The 20,411-nt window shown below is 43.9% G+C and overlaps 1 protein-coding gene across 3 annotated transcripts in view; it reads right to left on the reverse strand.

The window, feature by feature from the left end:
* Positions 1 to 20,411, reverse strand: part of TAF3 (TATA-box binding protein associated factor 3) — a 145,930-nt gene that overhangs the window by 42,311 nt on the left and 83,208 nt on the right. For all 3 annotated transcript variants that reach the window (XR_014172145.1, XM_081926888.1, XM_081926887.1), the window contains exon 3: positions 3,831 to 5,629. Coding sequence is in view for 2 of the 3 variants with exons in the window: in XM_081926888.1 (XP_081783014.1) it covers positions 3,831 to 5,629 (1,799 nt within the window). In the remaining variant the exon portion in view is untranslated. The remainder of the gene's footprint in view (positions 1 to 3,830; positions 5,630 to 20,411) is intronic.

The raw sequence follows: 20,411 nt of genomic DNA on the forward strand, positions 1-20,411 counted from the left end.
GCACCTTACATATAGCCTACTGCTCGTTGCTTTATGATGTTCTGCAGCCACTAAAGATGCCACTGTATAAACACCTCTAGGAAAAACACTGTTTAAGGAATAAATTTTCAAGTGTCAGCATCAGTTGCAGCAGACATTTTATCTAATCAGAAAAGAAATCTTAACAGAAATCATGTTTTGATTCCCCACCCCCCATGGACTGGTTTTCAAGTATGGAGATCCACTCAAAAGCTTGCTTACTTATGGGGTTAACTTTTGGGTCTCCTAATTTTTGTCCAACTGTCACAATCCGGAAAGGTTCCAAATGGTAACCTGAGTCTTTGCATTTAACAGGAAACCAGGAGGTTAGAAGAACCTCTGTATGTCTGTGTGAGAGAGAATAGATGCGTGCAAATGCAAGAGAAGAAGGAAAAGGTGGATGTTACGGAAAAGGTGGATGTTAAGGGAACACGAGCTTTCATTGGTTAAAAATTAAAGAGCTGCAATTCTGGAGTAATACTGGAAATTCGGGCCAGCAGAAGAGCATTTACAGTGGATTACTAAGCTTCCCAAATCACCAAAGAAGTAAAGTCCAGCAATATAAGACTCCTTTGTAGCTAACTAAAAATACATTGTCAGTGGATTTGTCCAGTTTTATGTATAAGCAATACTTCTTTCACCTGAACTAATACTAGTAGTCATATAAGCCCCTTATTGCCATGTGCTGCATTTCCCCCCCTCTTTTTTTTTGCTAATCTTCAAGGATTTAGCTTCTTTGCCACATACCTCAGGGCACCAACTGATAAAGCTCAAACTCTCCGTTTTTCCAGGACACCAGCAGAGCGGCCTTGCAAAAAATGAAAATCACTCAAGAGATTTAAAAGGGGGGAAATTTATTTTCAAAATCCTGACTTGCAGCAAAGAGGTGGACTTTTTCGACTTTTTTTTTTTCCTCCAAAGCTTATCTGTCTAGATCAGTTTAAATTTTAATTCTATCCAGGGACTCTTTCATGCAGCCTGGCTTTAAAGTTTATCTTTTGACAGGGACTTTTCACCAAGGTAACAGGAAGCTTTGTCAATGTAATCTGCCCGAGCTTATATGGCTTTCCCTATAATACAATATATTTTAGGGCTATGAAGAATAGTCTTTTAATAGGTGGTATTGTTCCATTATATTCCTAATGTTACACCGAATTCTAAAAAACCAGGAGAAAAAACCTAGACAAGAACCAGTTATGGAATGGGGTGGAAAACTACATTCACGGGAATTATTTTTGAGTTTGTTCGCATGCTATGGTTTTGGTATAATTCCACCCCACGCCCTGTATTGTGAAAGGCTGTGGCTATGATCAGTTATTCAAAAACTATTGTCATCCATACGTATTTATTTATACCTGGTTTTCCACTGGGTAAGTATAATTCCATACTTAGGGGATTTAAAGCGCCATTTCTTACCCCAAAGCTTGCAAGCTAAATAGAATAAAATAAAAAGGGAAGTAAAGAGAGAGTGAAGAGGCAAATGACTGGGGTGGGTGGAAAAGGGGGAAGGTTAGAAAAGATGCACACACAGTTGCCAAAACCCAAATGACCCGATTTTCTCACTAAGGATATCACCCTCTCACGCACCTCCTCCCAAGCAGACTACGTATCTTTGAGTTGAGACAAACTTCCCTTACCTAAATCTGTTCTTTCCCCAGGACCTCCTCTTTTCTCAGAGAGGAGGACCGCTGCCTCTCTGAAACTGGGGACAAGAGTAACTGAGACAATACAGATTCCTCTCACCAATGCATCTCCAATTCAGCCCTCGCTGCAGATGGTTGGGCTATGGGGAGCGTCTCCACCCCCACCGTTCTGCCCGGACGCTGAGGTCCAGCACTGAGGGCCTTCTGGCGGTTCCCTCAGTGTGAGAAGCCAAGTTACAGGGAAACAGGCAGGGGGCCTTCTCGGTAGTGGCGCCCTCCCTGTGGAACGCCCTCCCATCAGATGTCAATGCGATAAACAACTACCTGACATTCAGAAGACATCTTAAGGCAGCCTTGTTCAGGGAAGCTTTTAATGTGTGACATTTTAGTGTATTTTTGGTCTCTGTGGAAGCCGCCCACTGTGGCTGGGGAAACCCAGCCAGATGAGCGGGGTACAAATAATAAATTATTTATTTATTTATTATTATTGACAGCCTGGTTTACATGCAATGCTAAACCATTGTTTACTGCTCGTGAGGGAGCCCCATCCCCTCTCCTAATCCTGCATGGCCAGGAGAACTTCTACTGAGTTTTGTTTCACTTTTAAATGTGGCAGCTAGCCTGGTAATTGGGAGCAGTTACTAGTTACTGGTCCTAAACGATCTACAATGGCTCCCAGCACGTTTCTGAGCACAATTCAAAGTGTTGGTGCTGACCTTGAAAGCCCTAAACGGCCTCGGCCCAGTAAACCTGAAGGAGAATCTCCAGCCCCATCGTCCAGCCCAGACACTGAGATCCAGCTCCAAGGACCTTCTGGCAGTTCCCTCACTGCAAGACAAACAGCTACAGGGAACCAGGCAGAGGGCCTTCTCGGTAGTGGCACCCACCCTGTGGAACAATCTCCCATCAGATGTCAAGGAGATAAACAACTATTTCACTTTTAGAAGACATCTGAAGGCAGCCTTGATTGGAAGTTTTTAATGGTTGATGTTTTACTGTGTTTTTAATGTTTTGCTGGGAGCCGCCCAGAGTGGCAGGGGCAACCCACTCAGATGGGCAGCATATAAATAATGTTGTTGTTGCTGCTGTTGTTGTTATATAGAGAAGGGAGCAATTTAATGCCAGTGAAAAATAGCAGCTAGATGTACTTAGAGCTGATTTATTTAGGAAATTGGCAGACAGGAAGAGATGCAGTGCTGGACCAGTAAAGACACGAGGTCAGTCATAAATAAAATTTCCTTTTTACCCTTGCCTCCAACACCCCTGTTGTCCTATTCATTTTTAGACTGCCAGCTTTCCTGTGCATGTAAAGAGGCAAATGACTGGGGTGGGTGGAAAAGGGGGAAGTAATGCTTTGGAAACTGATATAGTCCCCCTATATTAGGGGTGTCCAAACTTTTTTCAAAGAGGGCCAGATTTGATGAAGTGAGGGCCAACCAATGTTGTTGCGGTGTTTTTTGGATTTTACCCCAGGAAATAAACTGCCACAGAGGCCAGATTAAACCGACCGGTGGGCTGGATTAGGTCTCCAAAACGGACTTTGGACATGCTTGCCCTATATGAATAGTACAGGTGCATTAACTTGAACGAGCTCAAATTTTAAAAGAAGACTTAGGGTAGGGTAAAGGTGAAAACTGCAGGAAAGGTGTGGATTTAGGGATCTGTTAACTTTTTAAACTTTCATAATTAAAAGACCAACATAAACAGAAGCCCTGCAGGATCTGGCCAAAGGTCCATCTAGTCCAGCATCTTTTTCTCACGGTAGCCAACCAAATGTCCATGAGAAGCCTGCAAGCAAGACCTGAAAACACTTTTGTGATTCCAAGTAACTGGTATTTGAAGTCATACTGTCTCAGACAGTGGAGGGAAAACAAAGCCTTAACCTCCGTCTGTCATGGATGCTTTAGCTGAGATCCCTGCATCGCAGGTCGTTGGACTAGATGACCCTCGAGGTCCCTTCCAACTCTACAGTTCTAGGCTTCTATGATTCCGTTATCCTCATTTTACTACTGTGAAATCCTTTTGATCAATTCAGTTTTTAGGTTTAAATATTTTACTGTTTCAGAACCCTATGAAGCATATATTTAGATGTTGCTCCGGTATAATTCTGCTATGGTGTGGGAAGCTGAGCAATGAAGAACCCCACCACAAAATACACCAATTGCTTACTTTTTCGTGTTTGTGTTTCTCTTTTTCCTTTTCTTTCTTCTCCCTCTCCTTCTTTTCTTTCTCTTTCTCCTTCTTCTCCTTCTCCTTGTCCTTCTCCTTCTCTTTCTTCTTCTTCTTCTCCTTTTTGTCCTTCTTCTTTTCTTTGGGCTTCTCCTTCTCCTCAAAGAGTTTTTCGGGAAGGATCGTCGGGAGGGCCGGCAACAGCGACGGGAGTTTCATGGCAGCCGGGGTGCTGAACAAGGGCAGGGGCAGGTCTTTGGGAGGCAGAACAAGAGGCACTGACGAAGATTTACTCTTGCCTTTATTTTTCTCTTTAACTTTCTCTTTGTCTTTCTTGTCTTTATCTTTCTTGCCTTTATCTTTCTTCTTGTCTTTATGCTTCTCTCGTTCTTTCTTGGTGCTGCCATCTTTTACCTTGACTTTTGGCTCATCATCAAAGTCTTTAATTTTGAACTTGTACGGATCCAAGTCATCATCTCGGATCAAGTCCTTCCATGGAAATTTTACTTCTTTGCCTCCATCTTTGTCTTTATCCTTGTCTTTGTTTTTCTCCTTGTCTTTGTTCTTCTCCTTATTCTTCTCCTTGTCTTTGTTCTTCTCCTTCTTCTTCATTTTTGTCTTCAACTCTTTCTTCAGCTTCTTCATAACTTCTACTGAGGAAGCCAGCTTAGTTTTCTCCTCGTAAACTTTGAGCAGAGGCTCTGGAGTTGGTGGAGAAGCAGAGGGAGATGAGAAATAAGGGAAGTTTGCCGGCAAATTGGCAGGAGGACCCATATTTGCTTTTCGAATGACTTCATCTATGGAGTCATCCATTGTCCATGAAATGTCTGAGCTTGACGTTCCACCAGAGGGAGGAACTGGGGTGCTTCCTGCTTTATTTAAGCTGCTGTTAGCAGAAACAGAAGCTTTGGGGGTTGTAGTCTCTGACACAGACAGTCTTTTAGGGCTAGTGAAAACATCCCCTTCCGATTCTGACCCTGAGGAAAACTCGAATGGGTCCGGGTCCCGTTCAGCACAAGCACGAGCAATTACAGCATCAATGGAATCATCAATTGTCTTGTCGAGCACGGCCACTTTCTTCGCCGGATTCTCACTGTTTGGTTTCCCAGGGTCAACGGGGGTTGGCCCTTGTTTTATTTGGATATTCTCTTTCCCCATCTTTTCACTTAACGCTGCCAAGGGCGTTCTACTCGGGGTCTCCTGCTTAACTGCTACCTGAGGGACATGAACTGGAACCTTTGGACTCTTAGGACTTCTGGGGCTCTTGGATCGGCCCGGCGATTTCTTCTCTTTGGGTCCAGTTTTTGGAGAGCGGATGGGGCTTCCGGCCACTGCCGGTGACGGAGGAACTTTGGGCGCCTTCGTCTTCTGCCCAGGGGAGTTCGTTTTCACCTTTGCTTTAGGTGTAAACGCTCTCGGCTCCAACGGTTTGGAAACCGGCAACTGCGATTTTGCAATGGGAGCCAGTACGGGTGGTTCTGGAGAGAGAGGAGCCACGTCAGCACCATCCTGAACGCAAACCGGGGAAAGCATGGGTGGCACCTTCTGGGCATTGATGGAACTAAGAGGCTCACGCGGTTCCACCGTCCCCTCTGGACTATCTCCTTTCACGCTAGCTAGTTTTGGCCGCTTGGTGGCAGGCATTTCCTCAGATTCGGGACTTTCTAATGGCCTCTTGCTCAAGTAGTTTTCATCGTTGACAGCCTCCTCTTCTTCCATTTCTCCCTCTTCCTCCAAAGGTACTTGCATGGCTTCTGCTGAAGTCCCGCCATCAGTGGGCACCTGCTCTTCCTCTTCCTCTGTTGAAAGAAACAAGCAAAGGGAAAGTTGTTAGCTTACTTAAGACAATGGCACAACTTTCTAGAGAGATCACAAGAAGTAAGCTCACATGGACTGAATGACTCAGTTTAAGAACTGTACAAAAACAAAGCATTTCGCTTATCAGATACAGTATACAGATTAAATGGTACACAACAGCACTTTATTCACACACACTAACACACACACACATATATAGTATCATTTTCATATTTTCAGAGAAATCCATTCTCAAATTGTGGTCCATAAGCAATTTCTCTACTGCTATTTTTTTTTTTTAATCCATTACATCTAGCATTTCAACTGGAGCCAATTGCAGCACCTCCCCCCACGTCAAGTGATTGTCTGCGTCTTTGGATCAAAATATCACAACCAGAGGAGAGATTCTAGGTGTGCTGGATTTCGCTAGAGGGCCAAGGAAATATATATCCTCAGAGAGAGAGAAATGTCTTATTTCCTTCCTTAAACCAACCAACCAACCTGAAACTTTATTTTTACTGCGTTTCACTGAAGTTACATGTAAAGTAGCAAGGAAGGAAGAGCGGACCAAATAAACCAAAAGGAAACATAAACAACTCTGGTTGACCACCGTGAGTTTTATCCAGCACTGTGTGAGTGGACTTTCACTTGCACAGCAGGATTTCCTGTTTCTCTCCTGGGGTTCTCTCTCTAAGCACCCCTAAATATCTGTTCCAGAGTGTCCTCCAATTGTCTAGAAAAGATTTTGTATGTGTGCAGGAAGCTGCAAGGGAAAGTAGGAGGAACAGTCCATTGTGCAAACGAAAGTCTGTTACATGAACAAAACATCAGCATTGGATACAATCACAAGAATATATATATACATTTATGTATGTAGCGGCAAGAAAATATAGCTGGTCATCTAGAATCAAACGTCCCTTAATATGTGACACTTTTTGTTTATGTCAGGGTGTGTAGCTTTTTTAAAAATCAATGTAGCTACATGGATTTGTATTTAATGTCTCCCCACCCTGTCTTTCCTCCCAAAGGAGCCCAGGGAGGCAGGTTAGTCATATTCAGATTCGACCAACTGAAATCAAAGAATGAGATTAATTTAGGTCCATTAATTTCAGCAGGTTTACTCTGAGTAGCACTTGGTTGGACACAACCAACGGTTCAGTCACAAAATGATTTTCTAGCTCTACTACTGTTAAATAACCTCTGTATATTCATTTACCCAACTTCATAAAAAAAAAGTCTGTCTGGCTTGACCTTAGCAACACGAGAGTGGGTGCAGTACACACTCGTCTTTCGCTTAACTATATAACGACCCTCATTTATCCTCTTTCACCAAGAGGCTGCTTTTGAAGCTTAGTAATTGCAAGAATTTTTAAAACTCCAGCATGAAGGCAACCTGTAGATGCTATTAGTGAGGAATACCCAGAATTATTCGGTTTTTGGAAGGTGGCTGCAAGGAGGAATGAGTATGCAATTTTGTTATTTTAACAAACATTTTTTAAAAAATAAAATATTATTCTGAAACTGTGCAAAGTCTTCCTTTATTCTGAATCCAACTTAAAGAATCTCATTTGGAAGAGTTTCCTTTCAGGCTATGGGAGGGGATGTTTCTTCCCTCTAAAATGTGTCAATGCCCCGATTTAGGAGAGTTGAGTCAAGAGCCCTGGGCTGAAGCATGAATGAGTGCCAGCATCACAAATTAAGTAAAACGAGCTAACAAGTCGAGCTTTTGCCAAGGCCCAGAGGATTTACAGCAGCCAGTCCAGAGTGGAGACTTTGCCCGGGGATAAAGCCTTAGCCTTCTGTGAAAAACAGAAAAGTGTTAGGCAGTTCAGTTTTGCTTGGATGGGCATGCACATTTCTGTCTCTTAAAAAAAAAAAAAAGCAAAAGCAAATCACTCTTGACTGAGTCGGCACCTGCTAGAAATAGACTGAACCGCCAGTTTTTGTGCTGCAGGTTTCTCAAATCTGGTTCAATCATTATCTGATCTATTATGAGAATGAAATATGCTTTCTTGCCCTATAATGGTATGAATTAAGAGGGGGGTGAGTGGTGGTGCTGGAAAAACATTTCAAATTCATAGGGAACAGCTTCCAAGTTATAGATGTCAGCCCAATGCAGGCCTGGAAAAATGCCTTTGTGTGGCTTAGTTCTCTGCATCAAATTCCAAGGGGCCCAAGGAACTATGATTCCCCCTACCCCGCTTCAGAAGATACCTCTGATCACCCGCAAAAACACCATTCAATAGCTCCGACAGTCCATCAAGAGTTATTAACAAGTCCTCTAAAAGGTGTTTCAGACAGATGTTTACAGGCCTACTAAAAGCCAAAGATATTCTAGGTTTCTTGCGTTCTTAACAAGAGCATCTGAAAAGCTAAACCTCTTTCTAGATCGTATCAATTCAGACGAAAGGTGAGCTTTCACATGATTATGTTCCTTCACAGCAAAATACAAAATTTTCTTCTGTTTATGAATACGATTTATAGGCTACCTATAACTCACGTTCTCTGGGCGACTATAAACGCACTGTACGTGCAGAAACCCAAATGTCAGGGGAAAGACTAAGTTTGAATTCTTCTCTCTGATATGCAGAAAAATATTTCTGGATGCAGCAGGATTCGATCCTATGAGCCCCCACCTGCAGCCTCAAAACAGGTTTACCTCTTCACCTGTTCTTTGTGAGTGCTAGGCTTGAGTAATTGTGCATTCCCACTCTTCAATACCCAGAACAGCTGATAAATAATTCCAGGTTATACCCTGAATGAACGCAGTGCTACAATCCAACAATCTGACAGCAGCTCATAAGAAGCCAGTTATTAGAGAGAGAAAGAAATCCTAGCCATTTTGTATGGCATGGGATGGGGGCAGGCTGCAATGGAGTGCCTTACACTTCCTAAAGGCCTGAGTTCCTCCACTACTAAAATGGAAGAGCTTGAGCAAGCAAAATGTTAGCCGATATTAGTGATGCTGTAGCAGAGAGGTGTGGGCCTCTTTCTACCCAAGGGCTGAATTCCAAGATGGGCAACTTTCTGCAGTGGAACCAAAAGCAGAAGTGTGCAGGGTGATGGACTAACAACTTCTTCTTCTTCTTCTTCTTCTTCTTCTTCTTCTTCTTCTTCTTCTTCTTCTTCTTCTTATTATTATTATTATTATTATTATTATTTTATTTATATGCCAGCCATCTGAGTGGGTTGCCCTAGCCACTCTGGGAGGCTCCCAACAGAATGTTAAAAACACATTCCAACCACGCAAAAAAAGAGAAGAGTTTTCCACTACTTCTTCCCAGGTGAGCAGTAGGCATGATCATAGTTCAGATCACACATTCAAGGAGGGTGGGATAAGGGCTGGGGAGGAGCATGGTCTGATGAGGGGCATGTGGCCTGGGCAGAGTCCTGGGGGCCAGACAGAAATGCCTGGAGAGGCACATTTGGCCCCTGGGGTTGAGGTTCCCCACTCCTGGGGCAGTGGGATAGTGGTCATTCAAAGTATTCCCTGCACATTGAGATTCTCATTTTGGAGAACCCCAAAAACCTGGGCTGGAATCCTCAGTACTCATCTGATAGTTGCTGCGTTAACAGGGGGAAATGGAATCTAGACACTGAGGTCCAGCTCTGAGAGCCTTCTGGCGGTTCCCTCACCGCGAGAAGCCAAGTTACAGGGAACCAGGCAGAGGGCCTTCTCGGTAGTGGCGCCCTCCCTGTAGAATGCCCTCCCACCAAATGTCAAAGAGAACAACAACTACCAGACTTTTAGAAGACATCTGAAGGCAGCCCTGTTTAGGGAAGCTTTTGTTTGATGTATCACAGTATTTTAATATTCTTTTGGAAGCCGCCCAGAGTGGCTGGGGAAACCCAGCCAGATGGGCGGGGTATAAATAATAAATTATTATTGTTATTATTATTATTATTATTATTATTATTATTATTTAGTAAAATTAGTTTCAACAGCAACTATTGTAAGCTGTTGCATTTTCTCACACCTTTCCATCTTACTTAAAATCAATTTACACTTCTAAAGACTTGTCACAATCTTAGAATTTCTAGGGACTCTCCAGGCATATGTAACTGCCACCATATTTATCTGCAAACAAATACCACTGTAGTCTCTCAGCATCAAGCAATCATGGCTAATAACTGAGAGATCTAGAAACTTTCAACCAACGTGGGACTCAAACCCACAACCTGGGTTTAGGAGTTTCATGCTCTATTGTGCTTTGCATTGAAACTAAAGGCAGAGGAGTGATACTGTAGATGGCTTAGCTCTACTTAGCACATCAGTGAGACTTAAAAGCAGCTTAAAACAATAATATGGATGAACAGTAACAGAACTTTATTTAGCACATGGAAAATTAGCTTTGCAGTTCAAAATCTGGAGCGTATGAATATTTGGCTTGGCTCTCACCCTTTGCCAAAACAGAATATAAGACTTTCAGACTTAGGCCTAACTTTGGGAAGGAGGTTTTAAATGAAGATTTAGAATGGGCAACATTTAAAACATCACTCTAAATAACATCACAAATCAACATTTTTTAACTTCCATGGAGCAAAGGGCCTACACAGCTGTTTCCATACAAACATACCCCAGCATGGGCCAGATTCCCAAGTGCTAGGATGGCAACATGGGAAAAAAGCCATGGGATGTTGGTTCCTGAATCTCTGTAGTAACCAATGAAGGATCCCTTAGGATCCTTGGTCTTTTAAGAATGCCAGCTGATTGGCAGCTCCTGTGACAGGGAGATGCTGCACTGTAAGGGCAAAGAGATTTGAGCTATGAATGGGGAAGCTGCTGGCTTGAATCCCATCTCTGTTGTGAATTCTCCATCGGCTTAAATTAAGGTATGCTTGCTCATCCTCAACTCCTCAACTGCAATATGGGACCTAGCTTACAGGGTTGTTAAAAGGCTCACAAAATAATGTGATGTCCCTGGAACACTCTGAGGTGCCATATGAATGAAGCGGTACCCATGGTTACAAACGGGATCTGTTCCAGAGGCCTGGCCGTATCTCAAAAATTCTTTAACTGGACAACTGCTTTTGCGCGCACACAAACGGCAAACCCACTTCTGGGTTTGCCGCAGCCATAACCCAAAGATTCCGTAACCTGGAGGTTACACAACGCGAGGTACCACTGTACTGTACCTTTGTTGTTGTTCTTGCAATCCATCTGTCTCGAGAGACAACTGATTGTGCCTCTGGGGTGAAGTCAAACCACTGGAGAATCATAGCGCCTGCTGTGGCGGCAGAGGCCAGTAACTCCTAACTGCTCCCCTAGCAGCACCTAAGTGACCCCTCCAGGGCTCAGGCCTAGGCAATGCATATGGAGGTCCTGGGCTGTCTAAGTGATAAGACCCCCCTCTCAGCCTCGCTGTTGTGGTCAAAGGAAAGCAGAGCACGATGTTTGACAACAGCTTGGCTGCAGGAGTTGCCGGAAGGAGGTGTACAAGGCGCCATCCAGCCATCTTAAGGATTTGTGCAGGGTTTACTTGCTCCAAGGCTGTGGGTCAGTCATTCGCTAAGAGAAAAACTACCATCTTCTTCTGGGCAAGTCATTGCTCAAGCTCCTGGAGGGAGTGTGGTACTGAGAAGTTGTTTCTTACTTGTCTGCAAGGTTGGCTGAGGCTACCTGGTTTGTTTTACTATTTATTTACTTAGTAATTTCCTGCTGGGAAACCATGCAAGAAGTATACACATTTAAAAGCATAAAGATCATCAAAAATATTAAAGTACAATAGACAGCAGCGTAAGACTAGCAAAACGTCAACTTGCATGCCTCCGTTTTGCAAGTTTTCACAGCTAGAGGTCCTGCAGATGTAATTATCGGCTTGTGTGTGCGCACACTTTTTTTTAATATCACTTCTGGAATTCCCAAAGAACTTCATTTTAAAGAAGACTTTTAAACATCATAAGGTAAACTGACTGCAGATTTATTTTTCTTAACTTGGGTTTAAAAACTTTGCTATTTGCCCTTAACCATAAGGGATAACGCAGAGCAGAAAAGTCTGAATGTAACAAACAAACAGAATTAATTTCTGCATGGGTAGCTTCTGAAGAGAGAGGGGGGAAATATATTATTGCATGGTGGTGCCAAAATACTGGTCTGGGTTGCTGTTTTTCCTGTTTGGTACCGTTAAGAACCCTCAGCTGACAAATGTGATAAGAATACAGTAACAACCAAAACCATCATCATGCATTTATACTGTGCTTTAAGAGTACCCGGCTTTGCTTAAAAAAATAAATAAATTATGTTGCGCTATACATTACTTCGGTTGGGGAAGCCTTGCCATGACCACCACATACCTTGGAAAGAGCAAGAAATTGATGGCAGTATGCAAGAGATACACAGTGATGAGCAACACACATGCAAAATACACGGAGAATGCAGCACAACAGTGACAAATGGGCAATGAGAAAGGGAGGGAGATAAATGGGTGGTACACAGGAGATACAGGTAGGCCCCATATACCTGCCAGACATGGGGGCAGCATGCAAAGAAAAGGACACTGGGCGGCAGATGACTGACTGGGCTCACATGGGAAAGGGAGACACAGAGAGATGGGCAGAGAACACTGGGACTGGCTGAACAGGAATTTGATGCAAGCTTCCAGTAGCAGCAGCAGCAGCAACAACAACAACAAAACTACAGCATTTATGTAGTGCGCTAAAATGTTCAAAATGTCTCATATATACTGCATTTTTCCATGTATAAGACTATATTCCCCCCCCCAAAAAAAATTAAGTTTGAAATTGGGGGTCGTCTTATACACACTGAATGTTGCAATTAAATATTCTTAACTTTGGGCTCAAAAAATAGGAGTCGTCTTATACATGGGGGCGTCTTATACATGGAAAAATACAGTATTTAACCCAGAGTTCCTTGCAATAATCCTGCAAGGTAGGCCAGTATTGTTATCCCCATAGTGCAGGTTCTTTTTGCGGAGGCAAGGGGGAGAGGTGCAATGGCTGAGTTAGTCACTTGCCCGATATCCCTGGCGAGCCGATGGCTCAATTACGGTAAGATTTGTAAACCGGAGAAGAGAGATCATCCGTGAGTTGCAGAGTTCGATTTTAAAGGAAGAAATGTGAAAACATGGTGTGTGTGTGTGTGTGTGTGTGTGTGTGTGTGTGAGAGAGAGAGAGAGAGAGAGAGAGAGAGAGAGAGGGAGGGAGAGAGGAAGCTATGCACAAATCCCATATAATTCTAAATAATTTCATTTGCTATGCTGGCAACAGTCCAGTTGCTCATCATATTTTTTCCTTTGCAAGCTGCAGCCTACACTGCATCTCACCTTAAGAAGAGCAACAACCAACTGGGGGGGACGGACGGGACAACACAGAGTCAAAAAGCATCAGAAACAAACAAACTGCAAAGCTGAGCAAGTTTTCCTAGGATGTTTGCAACAGGCTCTCTCACTCCCCCCCCCCCACTCTATCTGCACCTCAGCAATAAATCAAGCTTCTTAGACCAAAGAACTCAGTAAAGTATATGCACTATATTCCTTGTTTAAACATATTTCATTTTCCCCCCCTGTTAAAAATGAAATTATTAGCAAAGACAAGGTAATTAGGCAGTGACAACTTGCACACTGCAACCAATCAATAACAGGAGTATATTAACTGGGCTGACAGTTGTGTGACGCTGATGGGTTATAAATGGCTCGGGACTGACCTGCAAAAACGCAGCCTTTCCCTAACATTCTGCAGAATGAAAAGGAGAGAGCCCTAAAATGCTATATAAGCAAGCTAACCTGAAATGACACCTAGTATTATAAATGGCCTAATCTATATGTTAATATGGTTGTATCACATAACTGCAGCAAGACTAAGATAACAATATGACTTTGGGGTTTCTATGGCTACCATCCTGGGCGAACGCGCCGAAAAGTGCCTCATTGCTGACACCACACAAGCTTTCCGAGGGCTTCTCTTTGGTTATTTATGATATGATTTATGATAACGACAACATCTCCCATTTTCTCCCCTCGTCAGATACAATAAATTGCCATCGTTAATCACTGCTCTTGGTTCAGACCCGATTACAATAGTATAATAGGGGCACAGCTATGGTAATAGTGTGCATTAAGGTGAGATTTCTCACACCCGCTCGTTCCCGATAAAAGAAATATGAATTTGGAGATCATCCGAGACAATGTCACTATCTGGAGTATTTCAATAATCTCCCTTTTCAAGTGCTTCTGGGTTGGAAATTTCTGAGCCATCTAAGATCCTCCACCGATCCTCTGACAAAAGGTCATGTTTTACGATCTGCAGATTGGGAATCCAGGCAGTATTTACACTTCTCAAGTGTGCTGCCACTGGAGTGAGCTGGCGGGGGGGGGGGGGGGGGGAGAGGGATGGCGAGTAAACAGTTTCCCCAGCCTGTGCTTACTTATTTAATATTGTGGAGAAGCGGCTTTTCGTGTTAGCATTGACAACGTCTTATTTTAAAACAAACCTGCAAATTCACTCATTTTAAAACATAGATGCAAACAGGCATTACCCAACGCAACAAGGCCATCTATCTGCCCTGCTCTCAGCTGTCCCTTCCCTATTATTTGACACCAGGGAAGCCCACAGGGAATGTAGGAGACCTGTAGCAAAGCAGAAGCATAGACTATCGATGGCTCTCCATGGTGAGGGACAATATGCTTCTGAATTCCAGTTGCTGTAAACCGAGGAGGGGAGTGGGAGAGCACTGTTGAGCTCAGGGGGTCTGCTTGCTTGCATCTATCTGTTTGGCCACTGAGAGAACAGAATGCTGAACTAAGTGGGCCATTGCACACACACACCCCTGCAAAATCCCTATCAGCATGCCTTAGGTGACAATTTTAACAGCACAATGCTAAAAATAAAAACAAGTCAGCACGGCATAAAACTATCCAAAGGCTGGTCTCAACTGGGTGCCATGTCCAATCCCTCAGAGACAGAGGACTTCTCACTGGACATCTTTTCAATCTTCTCTGCTCATCTCCCTGCCTCCATTTTTGGTAAAGAGATCACTTAAAGCACACATAAACAAGAGGTCAAGGTCTTCTATGATTCTTTCCATTGTAAAAGGTAAAGGGATCCCTGACCATTAGGTCCAGTCGCGGACGGCTCTGGGGTTGGGGTTTATTGGCTGAGGGGAGCCGGCGTACAGCTTCCGGGTCATGTGGCCAGCGTGACAAAGCCACTTCTGGCGAACCAGAGCAGCACACGGAAACGCCGCTTACCTTCCCGCTGAAGCAGTACCTATTTATCTATTTGCACTTTGACGTGCTTTCAAACTGCTAGGTTGGCAGGAGAAGGGACCAAGCAATGGGAGCTCACCCCATCGTGGGGATTCGAACTGCCGACCTTCTGATCGGCAAGCCCTAGGTTCTGTGGTTTAACCCACAGCGCCACCCGCGTCTCTCTCTTTCCCTAGTAAGGAGACACAAATTCATGCAATACACCAGGACCTACTTCACAAACCCTGCTTTCGATTTACACGATGGCATTACTGGGTTGTGGTCCAATCTAAGATGGTCTGCAACAGCAGCACTACCACCATACAAATATATATTTAAAAAGAAGAAACAGGGGCCCCCAATGTATGCCTGTGTTAAAGGTGTGTCTCTAGTCTGAAAATAGCGACGACAGCAGTAAACTTGGATCTGCCAACAAGCCAAGATGGCAGTCAATCAGGTTCCCTGACAAAGTGTTTGCAAACAGGTTTATCACATTTCCACCCTAACGTTTTAGATGTACACTTGGTATAACGTATTAGGTGTAAAGCTTAATGAAAATAATATGGCATGACCCTTGGTTGCCCCAGCCATATATTTTCAAGGACAGGGATGTGCTACTGAAAAAAGCGAGAGGGAGAGAGAAAAGGCAAGTCAGCTGCAGTAAGTCCCAATCTATCTACACCCTCTGCAGGCTTCGTATGAACTTCCATACCTAAACACAAGCTCTGGTTTAAAAAGGCAACATTCCTTCCTGGTTGCTTCCATAGCAGGCTGCTAATGATACCACTCTCGATTCACACTCTTGTTAAAGACGCTCTCATTCAAAGCCAGCTTCAGAGATCATGGTGAGAGAGGCAGCATGAAAACCTAGATGGAAAGATACTGAAATTTGCACAGCACACCCCTGCCAGGTGTTCCTACAAATTGGCAGCAAAAGACAAATTGCTTATGTGCGCATACAAGTTGCTCTGCCATCACTAAAATAAACCAAATGCACTTTTTAAAAAAAGTATCAATACAGGTGCCTCGCTTCTGGCACATGACATCAGAGTAAGGTATTCATAGCTCAATTAGCCAAGTATCTTTTGGCGCAGGGTAGATGAGATCTAGGCTGGGCTAGATTTGCAAAGAGCAGCCTATAAAGAGCTGCCAATGTTATGATCTTGTTCCTCAGCCCTTAATAGATTTACACATCACTTGGGAAGACAAGCGAACTCATGCCAGTGTACTGGGAGAAGCAAAGATCACCAGTGTTGAAGCGATGATTCTTCAACATCAACTTCGTTGGACAGGTCATGTTGTGCATATGCCTGATGATCGTCTTCCAAAGCAGCTACTCTATTCCGAACTTAAAAATGGAAAGCATAATGCTGGTGGTCAACAAAAGAGGTTTAAAGACTGTCTCAAGGCAAATCTAAAAAAAAAAAGTAGTATAAACACCAACAATTGGGAAACACTTGCCTGCGAGCGCTCCAATGACAAAGATGTCATGGGCTTTGAAGACACTCGAACTCAGGACGCAAGGGAGAAACGTGCTAAGAGGAAGGCACGTTCGGCAAATCCACACCATGATCAACTACCGCCAGGAAACCAATGTCCCCACTGTGGAAGGATGTGTGGATCCAGAATTGGCCTCCACAGTCACTTATGGACTCATTGTTAAAATCTTGTTTATGGAAGACAATCTTACTCAGCAGCTACGAGTGATCACCAAAGAAGACCAGAATTAGAACATCATATTCACTGCAGGAAGTTGACAGCATCCAGAGGATTTAGTTTTTGTGTTGTCAACATGTCCCCACGCCTACATCCCCCAAATGAGAGGCATCACTGCAAGAGAATAAGACTGGGACAAGTTAGGGAAACAAGCAAGGACTATGGATTCCTTGCAGGAAGTAGATAAATGGAAAGGGGACGACAAACTGAGATGCAAGATAGGAAGCCAATTAGAGCAGTGCTTTTGTACCAGAAGGCTGGGACAGGAATATTGTGATAAATAGAATAAAAATTTAAAAAGTATTTCCTGGAAAAAACAGAATGCAGTGTAGAGGCACATGGTGAGTGGTTTGTAGAAAAATGAATAATGGCTGCTGCAGACATTGGCCTCTGCAGTTAATGCAAGTTTACGCCAGAACCTTCACTCAGCTCTCACCTGTGGTTCCTAGAAGCTGTCAGCATGAGAAAGAAGCCACTATCCTGGGAACAGCTTTGACAGGCATGCAAATACAAAGCTCCAGCAGATTGAGCAGATGAGACCAAGAGTGGATCCAATGGTCAAGAAGGCGGTTTTTGCATGTGCTCTAGAGGTAAGTGAGGGGCAGATGTGGCTCGTTAACTTGGGAAGGTAATCTAAGAGGAGAACTTTGTCCCTAAAATTCTTCTGCCTTGCAGGATTTCTTCGGGGGAAGAAAAGGCTAAACCCTACACAAATCTGGAGTGGAGTCCCTAAGACAGTTGGATGGCACCTTGTACGCCTCCTTCCGGCAACTCCTGCAGCCAAGCTGGTGCCAAACGTTTTGCTGTGCTTTCCTTTGGACCACATCTTGTTGTCTAGACAGCCCAGTACCTCCATACGCACTGGGGAGGTCACTTTGGTGCTGCTAACGAAGCAGTTTGACTTCACCCCTGGAGGTGCACTCCATTGTCTCTCGAGACTGACGGATGCCAACAATGCTGTTAGTTTGAAAATGGTTGACATGCGAACAGCCCTGGAACTTTTCAAGCCTCGATTAGGAGTCCTTGGGCATATGCATGCACGGATACAGAATAAGTATAATAAGTAACAGGAGAGGGGGAGAGAAATTGCACGCACAAATTAAAACAAAGCATTAAATGCTCTGTATCTTGGGGTGGAGGGGGGAGGCAATAGGAGTCCCTCCCCCTATGTTTTTTTCAAACATAAGACTTTAAGAGGGTAGATCATAGCTTTGAAAAGAGCCTCCCCCTGCCCGTTTTATCACTCAACAAGAACTCTGTTCGCTTCTCTCCATGTTCAGCTGGCCTCCTTCCTTCTCTGTGTTTTCTACTTCTAACCCATTCCGCGTCAAGTGCCCCTAGGACTGGGAGTTGAGGAGTGGGGGCAGGGGGCGGGCAGGCAGGGAATTATCAGGTAGTGTGATCTTCCATGCAGCTACACAGTAGCACCTCTCAGGCGGCACTCAGCAGCCATTTGAAACTGGAGAGGAGAGCCCTACTCTCTGTCAGCTTCAAAACGCTGCTGTCAGCACCCCTGGAAAAGTGCTACCAGAGCACCGGGCCATCACACTGAGTAATAATTCTGCGGGTAGTTTTCTCACTCAAGCAAGCAGCAAAATTTAGAGGGCATGAGAAAAATTAAAACCACATCCACTCGAAGGCCTCTCGCTGTTTACGATGACCTTAGGCTTTTCTGTGGAGGAGGGCTGCGGAGATCTACCGCTTCTCCTCCCAGAACCTCATGCATCAGTGCAATGCCTTCTGATAAATCTCTCTGCTCAGGTCCTGGAAACTGAGCAACTGCGACGGGAATGGGGCTGCAGAACTGTTGCAAGAAGAGGCAGAAGGGTCGAGGGCAAGGGCACTAGTTGAAGCGGCGTTTTCTGCTGTGCACACCCTATCTATGTATTTTCTAAGGTCTGGATTAAATTACTGGTCAATTAAATTGTCATTTGTATAGTTCAGAATCAAAATAAAATGAAACACTCAGAGACTCTCTCCCTATATGTACCTGCCCTTGTATCAGCCAAGGTAGCCCTCCTTAAAATGTCCCAGCGCCGGGATCTCCTTGTTTGGCACTGACAAGCCTTTTCCGTGGTGGCACCCCGGCTGTGCTGCCCACTTCCTCTTGAAATTCAGATGGCTCTCATGCTGCAGGAATTTAGATCCCATGTAAGAACCTGGTTGTTTGCTAAGGCCTTTGATGTTATATTTCTGTTTTGCGTTTTGTAATATGCAATTTTAAATGGTGGCTTGCTGTTTTCACTGAATTTACTGTAAAGCCCCTAGAGATTTTTGGGTGTTGGTAGATATATAAATAAACAGATTGCACACATCCTGTGCTGGGGAAGACATCGCCTTAGAAAAGGCTCTCTCTCCAGTCAAAGAGAGAAGGCATATTAAGATAATACAAATGCTTGTATTTTAATAAGACCTATTATCTGTATACTAAAGTTACTCCATTGAACTTTCAGAAGCTGTAAGAAAATAGCCATTTGGTTCACACATAACAATGAAGCCATCTTGTTGTTAAGCCAAGTTGTGGTTGTGGTTGTTTTTTTGTATGTCTGGATCCAGCCCACTAACTATGGTTCGTTTTCTGTGATCCCAGTTTGCAAATTAATGCCAAGGCAAACCATGGCTAAGCTAGAACATGTGGCCACTTCACTCTCCCTGGTTCTTCCTGCTGCAACAGTGCTCAGACCTAAGCTACGGTTTGGCTTATTTTTATGCCTGATCCTACACTCGTGATTTGTCCTACTATAGACAACCCATGAGCCCTGGTTCATGTACACTAAGCCAAACCATGGCTTAGCTTCAAGAAGCATGGCAGCAAAAGATATGGGGAGGGGCAATGGGTTGACTGGGCTGATGTGGGCAAACTCAACAACCTTGATTAACTGCAATTTGCTTGTTTACCATATCTCAGACATCTGAAGAGGCACAAGGAAGAACAGTTAGGAAACAAACCAAGTTTTGTATAGATAAGCCATTACTTATTAGCTTGTCTGTGAAACAAACCATAGGTAAAACAAATCAAGGGTTAGCATGGTTTCGACATGCCTTTCTTTTGGAGAATTCAAGTTGATGTTTAGGAACTGGGAAGACTAAGGGCATCTAGGGATGTTATACAAAAGGATCGAGGAACAATTCCTCCTTCCTCTATTTGTACTTCCTGTATGATACCTGAGCAAGAACCCACACAGGCATTCTTCCAGGCTGAGATGCAAGAGATTCAGATCTGCAAAGAAATTGCCACAGGGTTGGGGGGGAAACACACTAATCTGCGCTTTTGTTTATCTGCTGCTCCACTTTGCTTGACGAAAATGATGGCTGGCTCCTAAACTGGCGACTGCTCAACACCAACAGAAGGTAACCCACTTAAAATAAAAAGGGGGGGGGGGAGAGAGAAACAGGATAAGGTGTCCAAAGCAGTACAATTAAAAAAACAGCCCTCTTCAAACCGCAGCAAGGCTTGGCCCCTGGTGCTCCAAGTGACCTTGACAAATGAAAAGTGGGTGGGTGGGGGAGGCGGGAAAGTATCTTAGGACCTGGGGCTCTAAAACTATTTTAGAATGAGCTTTGAATAATTGTCCTACAATATGAGTTTCCTGATTAATTGCTTAAGATAAGGTCTCCTTTTCCTTGCTGGCCTCCAGTGGCTCTCCCTACTTCCCATAATCACTTGTGTCTCAGTTTTTCCCCTGCACATTGGGAACGGCTGAGAAGGAGAGAGAGAGGGGGAAAAAAAATGAGATACACAATTCCATTACTTGAGGATTAGCCAGAAGATAACCCTACGTATTCCATTACTGACCATTATTTGAGTAATTATGCAATCAAATTGAGTCAGTTTGAAAGATACCCTAATTGTTTTCCAAGGTTT

The sequence above is a fragment of the Podarcis melisellensis genome (genome assembly GCF_964234715.1).
Source record: "Podarcis melisellensis genome assembly, chromosome: 10".
Classification (NCBI taxonomy): Eukaryota; Metazoa; Chordata; class Lepidosauria; order Squamata; family Lacertidae; genus Podarcis; species Podarcis melisellensis.